We start from the raw sequence: 13,133 nt of genomic DNA, 5'->3' as shown, positions 1-13,133 counted from the left end.
AAGGTTCACTCACTTGAAAGGACAATTCACCCAGATAGTACTGCAGGGGTGTGCAAATGGTCTGAATTCAGAGGCAGGGGAGATTTTCTGAAGGCTCTGGTGGCCAGGGCCAGCTTCCCTGAGGCAGTCAGAGTGGACTTGAAGAATAGGTAGGGAGATTCAGGAGGTAGTGAAGGCAAAAGGGCAGTGTGTGTGTGTGTGTGTGTGTGTGTGTGTGTGTGTGTGTGTGCACATGTGTGTCTGTATGTGTGGGTAGATATGAACAAAGGCACCAAACACATCTTGGCTTGTTTAGGGTCTCTGAGACCGTCCCTCCGGTTAGACCACGTGGTTTCTGCAGAGAATGGGTGGGCCCAAGGATGACACTAAGGGGCTTCACAGGTAAATCTGCATTTCATTAGTATCTGGGGCTCAGTCACCCTATTTGAAGATGTAAGGGAAAGAAAGCTGTGTGCTTGCTGTGCAAATACACCTTCAAACATGTCCTCTCACCATGGGGCAGGGGGCTGGGGGCAGGGGGCTGGGGGAAGGGCAACCCCCGGCCCCTATGTGAAAATTCCGGAGCCACCACCGAATAGAGGATGAATGGTGGCCAGTTAATGGAGGCCTTAGATATCTGGGGAGGTAGTCTGAACTGAGATGGGGACGCATTCAAGGGTTTTGAGGCAGACAGTGTCATATTGGAGCTCTGCATTCTTTGACAAAATCCTTTGACAAATTTGGGCTGTGTAGCCCCAGATGTTAGAAACCAGGAAGGACAGAGGTGGGAGAAGAGGATGAAGACAGAGACCACCCACTTTCTCTCTGTCCTTGCTGCAGACATCTCAGTGGCCCGGGGCCAGAGAGGCAGGGCCGGGAAGGAGGGTGACTATGAGGATCCTTCCAGGTTCCTGGGACACCTGCGTCCTCGTGTCCAAGGGCCCCAGTGTGTGCTTCCATGGGTATGAATGAAACAAGAAAGCGGAGAAAGTCTCGGTGTGGGTTTACGTTAAGTGTCTGCACATGGACAAGGAAGTTTTGATTGAAAGAGTGAGATTGTACATGACTGATGGATGGAAAGAGGTTGAGTTTGAACGTTCAGAAAATAATTTGCCTGGTTATCCTTCCCAATACCTACTAGAGTCGCAATCTTCTTCTCCCGGATGTAATTCTCAATGGCGTCGTTGTTTGGAGCAAACACTGTATAAGCATCAGCTGCCTCGATCGCACTCGCCAGATTATATTGCTGCAATGGAGGGAGACAAGAACGCATGAGGGATTCCCATTGCCAGGTGACCTGAGCGAGTGGGTCACGCAGAGAATTTGGTACCTACAATGATGTAGCCCCGGAAGATGGAATAGTTGGGCATCTGGTCCAGCCGCGTGAGCAGGTTTGGTAGGGAGCCAGTTAGACTTCTTCGAGGTACCAGAACCTGGGGAAGGAAGCCCCCAAACTCTGTTAGCATGTGTCAGCAGGGCTTGTTGCCCTCTGGTACGTAGGTTCGTGTCATGTGACAACATGCAATGAAGAGTGCCTCTGCACATTTAAAATTTTTGTTTTTAACGTTTATTTATTTTTGAGACAGAGAGAGACAGAGCATGAACAGGGGAGGGGCAGAGAGAGAGGGAGACATAGAATCTGAAACAGGCTCCAGGCTCTGAGCTGCCAGCACAGAGCCCGACGCCGGGCTTGAACTCACGGACCATGAGATCATAACCTGAGCTGAAGTCGGACGCTTAACTGACCAAGACACCCAGGCGCCCCTCTCTGCGCATTTTAAAAAGGGCACCATTTCCTCTGACACTTGGTGATACCAAATGGGTGCACAGCCTGGGGAGTGAAGGGGGCTGGGTTTTAGCCAGGCGCCTTTATACACGGCACAACTTGTACAAGTGTTCATGGTGGCCCTGACGAAGGTCCAAGGGCGGGTATAGGAGGTCCTTAGGGGGCCAGCGCAACCCAGAGGCTAAGCAGAGACCTTGAGCCAGTTGACAGGTGTCCAGGAATCTTTTGTGGTCACATAACTTCTTCCTCAATCCAGTTATTTAACCATGAGGGGCCTTAGTTGTCTCAGTTTTTAAAAAGAGTGTTTATTTATTTATTTATTTTGAGAGAGAGCAAGCACGAGCGAGGGAGGGACAGGGAGAGAGAGAGGGAGACAGAGAGAATCCCAAGCAGGCTCCACACTGTCAGTGCTGAGCCCGATGCGGGGCTCGAACTCACGAACCGTGAGATCATGACCTGAGCTGAAATCAAGAATTGACACTTAACTGACGGAGCCACCTGGGTGCCCCTTATCTGTCCTATTTGTGACGTGAGGACAGTCACGTCTCTTTTCTTAGGGCCGGTGTAAAAATTAAATGAGAGAACGTGATGTGATATTTTGTACGGTGCCTTGTACCTGCTGGGCTGTCAACCATCCTAACTGTCACCGTGGACGAGGCTGGGTGCCACTGCAGCTGAGGGACACAGCAGTGCAGCCCACCCCCCTGGGATGCACAGGTGGGAGGGCATCGTGTGCTGGATGAACCATACACCCAGTTCATCCCATGGGAGGACAGAGGAAGGAGAAAGGCATAAAACCAGCATTTGTGGAGGGAAGGCCTGCTGGGCAGCAGGCATCGAGAGAGAGGGTGTTATTTAATTCTTACCAGAGGAGAAAAATGAGGCTCAGATTGGTTTTGTGGCTTGCCCAAGGTCACGTAGCTAGCTACGTGCTGGTACCCAGATAGTACACGCCATCCTTGATGATATGGGCCGCAGGGATGAAGGAAGGCTTGAAAGAGGAGGTGACACCTGAACTGGCCCCATGATAATACTCAGTTCAGGAGACAGACTGAGGTATTGCTGTACTAACAAGGTGTGTAAATGAGACGGGGTAATTTTATGTTTTCCAAAAAGGTTTTTAGTCCTTTGGAAAGCCAGGATTGGAGAAGAAAAATACCTTTGCTAAGTAATGTTCTTCATAAACCCAGGGCGCCTGTGTGGCTCAGTCGGTTAAGCGTCTGATTCCTGATTTCGGCTCCGGTTGTGATCTCACGGTTCATGTGTTCAAGCCCCGCGTCAAGCTCTGCGCTGACAGTGAGGAGCCTGCTTGGGATTCTCTCTCTCTCTCTCTCTCTCTCTCTCTCTCTCTCTCTCTCTCTCTCTCCCTCCCTCCCTCCCCCACTCTCTCTAAGTAAATAGACATTAAAAAAAAGTCATAAACCCAACATATTTCTGTGCAAGTGATGAATCACTTGCTCAAAAATGTTTTTCTTAATGCCTCTCAGTAATACAAAGAAATTGCAAGGCTTTTTTTTTTTTTTTTTTTTTTTTTTACAAAATAACACATCTAGGAGTCTTAAAATTGCCTCTCTTTTCTGAATAGAAATAGTTGAACTTTTCTGTAAATGAAAATCAAAAGTGAGTATATAAGTGCCAAGTGAGGATAATTTTAGTTAAAATGCTATTAGTTAATTGTCTTTTCCAATCTCCCACCTTTCAAAAGTTCCCAATGTACCCTCACTTCTCACCTTAATTTTCTATGAAAATCCTAATATAGTAACTGAAAATTACAGGATAGCTTAAACTCCCATTGCCCACTATGTTTTTTTTTTTAATCACATACCTTTGAGTACCGTTGAATTGTGTCTTAGAAGAAAATGAATATTTCAAAATACCTTTTCTACCCTTTTCCATTTTTTTCTAGGGCCTTCCTTCCCCCCGTCTTTTTAGGGTACAACAATGCAGAAAGGGGAGAGGAAAACTATACATAACCCCTTGCTTCTCCTCCAGTTCTTGATTAAGATATCCTCATAAGTAAGAAATATAATCTAGGTGACCATCCTTGATGTAGGGCCCGTGGCAGAATATAGCCTGAATAAATAGGCTGAGTCTGACCGAATGAACAGAGCCTCTAAACAGTTTTAACACTAAAGTCATGGAGCACAACACAGGTTACTTTTACGTTAAGGGTCGGCTGTCCCCGCAAAAGACACAGAACAGGATGTGTGAAACATTGCAAGTCTGTACCTTGTTGATGATGTGTATCACGCCATTTGTGGCTGCATTGTCGCTGTCAATGACAGAGGCTCCTTCGATTGTGATATTCTGTAAATGCAAGCCACCATGGGAAGGTGAGTGTCCTTAGAGTCGTACATCCACGGACTGAAAGTGTTTCTGGGTTTTACACTTCTTGAGCAGTAGCAACTCTCACACTTTGGATTATGACCCAAAGCTAGAAATGTCCTTAATTGTGACATTGTGACACACTAGACATCATACACACACACACACACACACACACACACACACACACGCATGCACACAATCAAAATGAAGTGATACTTTCCTCTACTATTTGGGAGGTCCCAGAATACCAATTCTTGTCTTTTCTATTTCATTTGGAGAGTGCTGGTTGAGGCTCACCAAAGTGACCCTGCAGTTTGAAAAGCAGTGTAGACAGTGTTGTGTGGGTTGAATTGTGTCCTCAATATTCATACGTTGGAGTCCTAACCCCTAGTACCTCAGAATGGGACCTATTTGGAAATAGGGTCTTTATAGAGGTAATCACATTAAAATGAGATCATCATGGTAGGTCTTAGTTCAATATGGCTGGTGTTCTTAGAAGAAGAGGAAATTTGGACATAGCTGTACAGGGAGAACACTGTGTGAGCATGAAGAAGGCCATGTCCAAGCCAAGGAGAGAGGCTGGAACAGCTCCTTCCACAGCCCTTGGGAACAAATCTTGCTCACACCTCGATCTGGGACTTCTGGCCTCCAGAACCTTGAGACAAAATTCTCTGTTGTTTGAGCCACTCGCTTTGTGGCGCGTGGTGAAAGCCGCCTTAGCAAACTAATGGGGACAGTAACCAACTTTCCTGATCAGCATCCAGCTACTTTTCAAGAGCATTGATTACCCCACCTACCCACCAACCCAGTCACCAACTAACCATGACACAACTGGGACTCCATTCTCTCTACTTTCCTTTCTTCTTCTCCTCACCATTACCCTTTATTTAAAATCCCTTCTGGGACCCTAGGTGCACAAGGGGACTCGTCTCACCCTGAGCAGCTCCCAAGTTACATCAGCAGAATCCCTGAAATAAGCATTCCTGGCCACCTTGCACATCTCTTTTGGTTAAAGGGAGACATTTATATCAGACATAGGAACTCATTAAAAATGTGTCTCTGGTGGTTAGTTCCTCCAGGTCAATGGTCCCAATTGATTTATCTCAGAATGTATAGAACCTGCGATTAGCCTGCCCAGGATGAGTGTTCAATAAATGCTTGCTAATAGAATCAGCTAAAACACTGAAGGAAGGGATGCCTGGGTGGCTCAGGTGGTTAAATGTCTGACTTGGGCTCGGGTCATGATCTCGTGGTTCATGGGGTCGAGCCCCACATCAGGCTCTGTGCTGACAGCTTGGAACCTGGAACCTGCTTCAGATTCTGTGTCTCCCTCTCTCTCTACCCCTCCCCACTCATGCTCTGTCTCTCTCTCTCTCTCTCAAAAATAAATAAACATAAAAAAAATTAAACACTTACAGAAAACAACACATTGATATATGTATGTAATGCATTGGAATTATTATAATATATAAAGAATCCATGGGCTGTATTCAACTCTTTTTGGCTTTCTAAAAAGACTGATTTGATGAAGTACATACATTCTGGTAATTCTAGGCATAGACCCTTTTCACAGTGCTCACGCCGATGAGTAGCGAGGTAAAAATGTTCTAGAGCAGTAATTCTAAGACATTTTTGACTGTGGCCCAGGGTCCACTGATGTGGCAGCTCCCACTTTCTAGCAGAATCATCATTTTCATCTTGTGCAGTTCACATAAAGAGCTATAAAACACTACCCTATGCAGCAGGGCAGCCAGACTTCCTGATGAAGATGGAATCTAAGTCCTGACACACGGCAGTAAGGGCCAGAGGGCAAGCTCTATGGGGCTCTGGCACTGCCCTAACTCCACGTAGAAGGTGCTCAACAGATATTTGTTGATCCACCCCGACCTAAAATACAATTTTAGCAATCTATAACGTCTCTAGTAGGTTACCAGTAATCAGCTTTTAGTTAACCATATACAAATAACCAAAGTTGTGAAATTGCATAACATTTACCCAGGACAATGGAAAGATTTGCCTTTGTGGATCAGTTTGTGGTCTGTTGGAAGGAGCCACATGACCAACCAGTGGGTGGGGGGGGGGTGCACATTTTATAGGATCACTACTACAGAGTAATGTGTGTGTGCACGCCTGTGTGTGTGTGTGTGTGTGTGTGTGTGTGTGTGTGTGTGTGTATGAATATATGTTGGCAGTTGTTGAAGCTAGGTGATGCCTACATGGAAGTTCTATTCTTGATCCATGTTTGCTCATGTTTGGACATTTCCACAACACAGAAATTGTTAAGAGGGCAGCATGAACACAGATGACACATCTCCACTAAACAGACAAATTACAACATTCTCTTACCCCATCTGCCTTTGCCAGGTGAAGGAAGTTGCCCTGCAAAGACGTTGCCAGCATGTCAGAAGGTGACAGAGCCCACAGATCTGCCACTCTGTATGTGCCTAGTAGCACATGGTATCTGAAACGACAGTCCGTAATGGCTACAGTGAAGGATCCATGCATGAGGCAGTATCATTGAGTAGTTAAGAAAATAGGTTCTGGAGCCAGAACCTCTTCCCCTGCAATTATCAGCCATGAAACCTTGGGTTAGTTACTTAATCACCCTTGCCTCAGTTTGCACATCTCTAAAATAGGTCTAATTTTAATGCCCATCTCATAGGGTTGCTGGGAGGATGAACTGAGTTACACCTAAGGCAGTTAGCACAGAGTTGGCTGTCAATAACGTTAACTGTTATCATTCTGGGGTAGGAGAGTTCTGGAACATTTGAGTTTCATGGATCTCAAGGACCACGTGACCTCCCTCCACTGAACTTCCTTCACACTGATGCTAAGAAGATATCGTGAAGAATTAAATACACAATACCTACTTTATTAGGGCTGGAATATTGCTCTTGGACAACCAAAAGGCTTTTTCATCTTGGTCCATGTTCTCAATAGCTTGCGGGGAGGGCACGAGGACAGTGAGGTTTGAGGTGGCTGACAGCATGGCTTGTAGAGAAGCATTCTGAATCATAGGAGGGAAGGAAAGTAGGCCTGATTCACATTAGAGGACAGACAGGGCTGGCTGAATGCTTGGCAGAGATGAAAACTTCCCATGTGCAGTAATTTCAGGGATACTGGAAAGGTCTTAGGGACCCCTTTCCCAAATCCATCCCACCCACTGGCTGGTGCCCCCTATGCTCTTATGAGATGCATTCTTCTGATTTAAATTGTGAGTTTTGTCAAAAGGCACATTTTCTTGATCCTCCAGTCAGACTTTGAGTCATGATCAGTCATTTACCCTTTAGTCTAAACAAAGAATCAGAGCACCGTCTTGCTGATCATGTGTGTGTGGGTGTGTGTGTGCACATGTATGTGCGGAGAACCTTGGGAACCCTTGGATGCCCTTGGAATAAGGATGGTGGGAAGGTTATGGGAAGCATTTCAGCATGGGGGACACACTGGAGGCCTGAAATCAAACTTAACCTACTTTTTGTTCTTCCCTAGAGCCAGTTCTGGGTAGAAGTGGTGCGCTTAGGTTTAACAGCTGCTCCCAGGAAAAACAAACAAAAAGCCTTCATTTGTAGCGTTCCCTGATTTCTGTGGTGTGTACCCTCCCACCATGGCTGATTTCAAGTATTGAAAGTAGGGTTGGGGAGGATGTGTTCTTGTGTATTGTGATGAGCTGGGTCCACTTCACCACCGGGCAAGCTTATGCATGTGGGGTTAGTCTATATGGAAATCATCATTGTACAATAGGATTCTCAGTCCCTGCCCTTCCATGTGGTGGGGGCAGAGAGGCCCTACACAGTAAGGAGCTGTCCTGGAGTGGATTACCTATCTTGGCACGTGTCTTCTCAAAGGGAATAAAACACTGGTTGTGAAGGGACCTTGGTCCACTCATGCAAAGATGAGAGAGATTCAGACAACTGGTAGAGCGGGGATTGGATTCTGCATTATAGAACTTTCCAGGGGAGAAGAAAAAGCTCCTCTAGGCATGTTGGGCTGACAGCTAAGTGCACATGGATTACCCCAGATTGCAACTATGAATACCAAATCCAACTCGGTGAATTGCAATAATGATATGCTAACTTTTCACAAAGACCTCTTGATGCGAGAAGCTATATGTATACATTTGAATTGGTTGAAAAGTTGACCCCTCCGGCTTAACCTAGACCAGAAGTTTTTAGCCCTGGTTGCGTGCTAGAATCACCCGGGAAGCTCTTACAATGCATGATGCCCAAGGTAAACCTCTGGCCAATCGAATCAGAGGGTGTGCAGGTGGGAGCCTCGGCATGGTTATTCAAAGAGATCCTAAAGTGCAGTCAGCGTGGAGAGCCACCGCTCTGGACGATTGCCTTCCTTCCTTCCTACCAGCTCCCCTCCTTTCGGTTTTCTGTTCCATGCATTCCAAATTTCTAAAATTATGTACATTTCCTACATTCCAACAAAGGTACTCACATTTATCCACTGGTTAAATATAGCTGCCGCAGAGAGAAATGACAACTCCTTATTCGTGTCGTGCAAGGGAGGGAGGGAGAGATGAGAGAGAACACGAGAAAAGGAACAATGAATGAGAAGCATAACCACAGTGCGTGTCTGAGTAGCACGCACTTAGCCTTCCTATGGCTGGGCTCATTTGTGTTTCCAGCATGAATGGGAGCCCCAGCTGGTTGAATTTCCACGTTGCCAGAGCTGCGCATTTCTTTCATGCTTAGTGGCTCCATTACCCTCTATCTTTGAGGCAAAGAAGGAATTCCAGAAACTTCAGACAGACAACCACCTGAAGTTCTTCCAAATTGGAATTGAGTTGTTAAGAACATGGCACCCAACCTCATGGAGGGCCACAGGGCTCAATGGCAGCCCTCTTTCAGAGCCAACCTTGAGTAGTGGCTTGGGAGGCAGGGTCCAACCACCCCGGTTTTCACTCTGGTTTGGTCATTTCCTAATTGCTTAGGCAAGTTACTTAGTCTCTCTGGGCCTCAATTTTCTTGTCTATAAGATGGGGATAATAAAAGCTCCAACTGATAGGTTGATGTGAAATTTGGAGGACTTAAGGTTTTAAAGTGCTTAGAATAGAAGCTGTGATGCGGGCCATGCTCCGTCTTAGCCACTCCTACTTTGCATTTCTCTACCGTGGAATGTGTTAATGAACATGTATACTGAACCGCTGCGGTGGGCACCAGGTTGGAGTGAAGGGAGGGTAGAAGACACAAAAAGGAAAAGATGACTTCTGCCCTCACACAACTTTTACTTGTTTGGGGGAAGTTAAGACTTTGAAGGCAGTGCCATTAGATCAGTGACATGTGCAGGTATGGTAGGGGAAACTCTGGCCCTTGAGTTTAAAACGACCAGGTTCATTTCCTGAGTCTGCCCTTTACTACCAGTGCGATCTTGGGCAAGTCACTTAACCTCTCTGAGAACTCAGGTGTCTCGTCTGAAAAATGAATATGATGATGCCTTGCTGCTGGGGTTATGAATGCCACATGCATCCGTGTAGGGGACAGCATTTTAAAACTATTAAACACCATGAAAATGGCCACAATGGTTATCATATGCAAATATGCACAGAGGCAATAAATCTTAGAGTTGTCTCCACTCCTTTTTGAAAGTAGCGGAGGTTATTAAATGAGTTAGTAAATACCTATCAGGTAGCGAATTAGTAAACTGACAAGGGCAAGAGTTGAGATGCATGAGTGATCTCCTGAGGGGGCTGCTCCAAGGGAGAGGGGGTGCAGGTGGGACGTGAGTTGATGGCAGGAAGACGGGGAGAGGAGGTCAGGGTCTGTGGGAGAGGCGAGTGGAGCAGGTAACCGGATGGCTGGGCTAAGTGAGTGGAGCCCGCGTAGAGATGCCCGGAGCGCCGGGCTAAGGGTTTGGACCTCATCTTGCTTTCTGTTGAGGAGAGGGCATTGTGAAAGCAGAGTGTTGGGGCTTAGGTTTTAGGACACGAGGCTCATGGGCAGTGAGAAAATGTTGGGTCACCCCTCCATGATCTGGGTGTCAGGAGCTCCTGTCCCGACAGGGTGAGTAGAAGGAAGAGCGTAAAGTGAAGGGTGGGCAGGACCCTGAAGAGGCAGGAAGGCTGAGGGCCAGATGGGCCATCAGCCCAGGGGAATGCGGGCTGGGGCGAGGCTTGGGTGGGAAGGGGGCACAGCCCTGAGGACTGTGGGCCGGGTGGTCTCAGCAGAGAGGAGGGCATGAAGCAAAGTGCAGCAAGTTGAACAAAATGAAGTGAGAACATTTATCGATTTATTTCTCATTCAACAACTCTTTGTAAACACTGGGAGCAAAGTAGGAGACAAGACAAAGATCTGCCCTCAAGCGTTCACAGTCCTGAGGTTGGGGAGACAGACCACGTCTGAGCGAGGACAATTCGGTGTGATGTGCACGGCCCTCTCCCTGAGTACTCGGCCCTGATGGCTAAGTGCCTGAGCCAGGCGCTTACACAGCCTCGGGCTGGATCCCCCACTCTGCCACTGAGGCCCCCGGGCAGCTTAGCTTTGATTGTCTTCTAGAGAGCTAGCAGGGTCAGTTAGCTGCTCATTAGGAAAGTTTGCAAACGGGAAGAGGTAGGACACCAAGAAAGGAAGTCCCCCTGCTTGGTGCATAGAAGGTACCAAACAAAAGCTAGCCCTCAGCAGCCTTTAGGCTTGTGATCCACAGAACACATATGCCATCTGCACAAGCAGCTTGCTTCGTAGGGAATTTCCTGGAGCAAATGATTGGCAGAACACTGTAAAGGCATCCTAGCGAAGAGTTTTGTTTAGTTTCTAAGAGACTTTTGTCTTTATTATTCTGCACAAGAGCTTGTCTTGCTCACTTACCACGGCTGCATTTCCATAGCACAGAAGGCCATCTCCGTCATAGCCCTCTTGGCAAACACAGCTCCAGACGCCAGAAGAAGTAAACTGACAGGTTGCCTGACAAAAGGAAGAGAAAAGAAAGAATTGGCGTTCCTCACAAAAGATTTGCCTCGAGTTACATCTGTGAGCCCTCTGGCTCCATCTAAGGTGGGAACGTGCAGCTCTGGGGTTGGAAGATGTTGGGAGTGACCCACAGACCCTGCCCTGTAGCAACGAAAGGTTCCTGTCTACACGATTGGTGCCTCGCTGCTGGGCTATGAATGTCACATGCATCCATATAGGGGACAGCATTTTAAAACTGTCAAACACCATGGAAATGGCAACAACAGTTATCACATGCAAATGTGCCCAGAGGCAATAAACGTTAATCACAATTACATTCTGCCCTTTCATCCCGCTCAGATTGAGCCTATGAAAGCACAGGACACCACGTGAATTTGAATTTCAGATCAACAAATACGTTTTAGTGTAAGTATGTCCCGTGTAATGTTTGGGGCACACTGGTGCTCAAGAAGGATTCACTGAAATTCAAACTTCCCGGGGGCGAAGGGGCTCTGAAATTCAAACTTTGCCGGCTGTCCTGTACTGATTTTATCTGGAATCTCTATGTTTCTTCCTCCAGGCTTTGGAAGGAAGTGAAAGTAGCAATAACTTCCCATGTTTGGATTGTCAGGACTTGGTTGGGCTTAAAGGTAGCAAGAATGTTGGATCTCCTTCAGATTTATGAAGGGCTCACATGATTCTTGAGAAATAGATACTGTGGGGGCATCTCTCCCATCTTTCTTCTTTAACAACTACTCTGCCCCTACCCTGGCAACCATGTTCCCAATATGTCGTCACCCTCCCTGGCCATCATTGACTGGCTCATATGTGGACACGTGGACTCCTCTGGGTTGGTCAGATCCTTTCTTCTTTGGGAGTGGAGGGTGACGTTGATCTAAGAAAAGGGAGCTGTGTACCCCCAAGATGCAAAGAGAAACATTAAAAGTTGGGAGAGAGGGGGAGAGAGAGAGAGAGAGAGAGAGAGAGAAAGAGACAAAGAGAAAACAGATGCACAGAGAAAAGCAACATGAGAGATCACATAGTCTCAGAGGATTAGAGGAAGAGGCTGCTTTGACCTTGCTGTCTTCAGGTTTTGATTCTGGGTCCTTGGGAAGTCTGCTTGTATTTCCTGCCATGGTGCTACCCTAGGGTACTCCCTAAAAATTCCTTTTTTGCGTAAGTTGATTTGTGTGGCTTCTGCTCCTGGCCTTCAAAAGCACTGTGACTAAGGTGCAATCTTCATTGGTTGTGATGTCAGGTGCATAATGATGCTCTTCTGCAAGCCTGTTCTTCCATAATTTAGACACAAGACACACTCTACCCTTGAATGGGCATTGTCACCAATAATTTGTGGTAAACTCTGTTATGACATTCAAAATGGGAGTCCAGTTATCTTGTTGGTTCAGAATCGCTGGATTTAGCAGATAAAAAATTACCAAGTTGAAGGTGAACTTTGGAGAGGGTATGAATAATTTTTGGTATAAATTTGTCCTACACAATCTTTGGAACATATTTGTGCTGCAGAATTTTTATTTATTTCAAATTCTGATTTCACTGGGGACCCTGTGTTACATGTTGGTTCTTCCAACACTTGGGTTGGGGCGAAATTTGTAAGAACTACTCTCATTTTGCTTGGGGACTCTCTTCAGGGGGAGAAAAGATTTTGTTCATTAGTAGGTCCAAATAAGAAGTAATCTAGCTTTCTTTCTTTCTCAGGTAACTTATTTTCTTTTTAAACTTAAAAAAAATTATTTATTTTTGAGAGAGAGAGAGAGAGGAACAGAGCATGAGCAGGGGAAGGGCAGAGAGAGAGGGAGACACAGAATCCGAAGCAGGCTCCAGGCACCGAGCTGTTAGCGCAGAGACCGACATGGGGCTCAAGCCCACGAACTGCGAGATCACGACCTGAGCCAAAGTCAGATGCTTAACCGACTGAACCATCCAGGAGCCCCAGCTTTTTTTCTTGTTAAGGTAAGGCTAAAGAAAATGAAGTAACTCACCAGTGGATGACATTTCCCAGTTTGTTCCAAGCACGAAGTGATTTCTTCGCAATCAATCCCATTGCCTCGAAATCCTTCCTTGCATTCACACTCATTCTGTAATTCCAAGAACAAAGGGGAGACGTGAAAACAACTGCCTTTCATGCCTTG

At 46.5% G+C, this 13,133-nt stretch overlaps 1 protein-coding gene across 4 annotated transcripts in view; it reads right to left on the bottom strand.

Moving 5' to 3' along the window:
• Positions 1 to 13,133, bottom strand: part of STAB2 (stabilin 2) — a 166,475-nt gene that overhangs the window by 67,745 nt on the left and 85,597 nt on the right. For 3 of the 4 annotated variants that reach the window (XM_023257376.2, XM_011284182.4, XM_045062246.1), the window contains 8 exons: positions 12,984 to 13,079; positions 10,903 to 10,998; positions 8,537 to 8,584; positions 6,964 to 7,100; positions 6,440 to 6,554; positions 3,995 to 4,072; positions 1,314 to 1,412; positions 1,118 to 1,225 (listed from right to left, as the gene is read on the bottom strand). In XM_023257376.2, coding sequence (XP_023113144.2) covers positions 1,118 to 1,225; positions 1,314 to 1,412; positions 3,995 to 4,072; positions 6,440 to 6,554; positions 6,964 to 7,100; positions 8,537 to 8,584; positions 10,903 to 10,998; positions 12,984 to 13,079 — 777 coding nt within the window. The remainder of the gene's footprint in view (positions 1 to 1,117; positions 1,226 to 1,313; positions 1,413 to 3,994; positions 4,073 to 6,439; positions 6,555 to 6,963; positions 7,101 to 8,536; positions 8,585 to 10,902; positions 10,999 to 12,983; positions 13,080 to 13,133) is intronic. The other variant, XM_023257375.2, reaches the window with a different exon arrangement.

This window comes from Felis catus, chromosome B4, assembly GCF_018350175.1.
Source record: "Felis catus isolate Fca126 chromosome B4, F.catus_Fca126_mat1.0, whole genome shotgun sequence".
In the NCBI taxonomy this organism is placed as follows: domain Eukaryota; kingdom Metazoa; phylum Chordata; class Mammalia; order Carnivora; family Felidae; genus Felis; species Felis catus.
The sequence above is the reverse complement of the archived record's forward strand: the minus strand, read 5'-3'. Positions and strand labels throughout refer to the sequence as shown.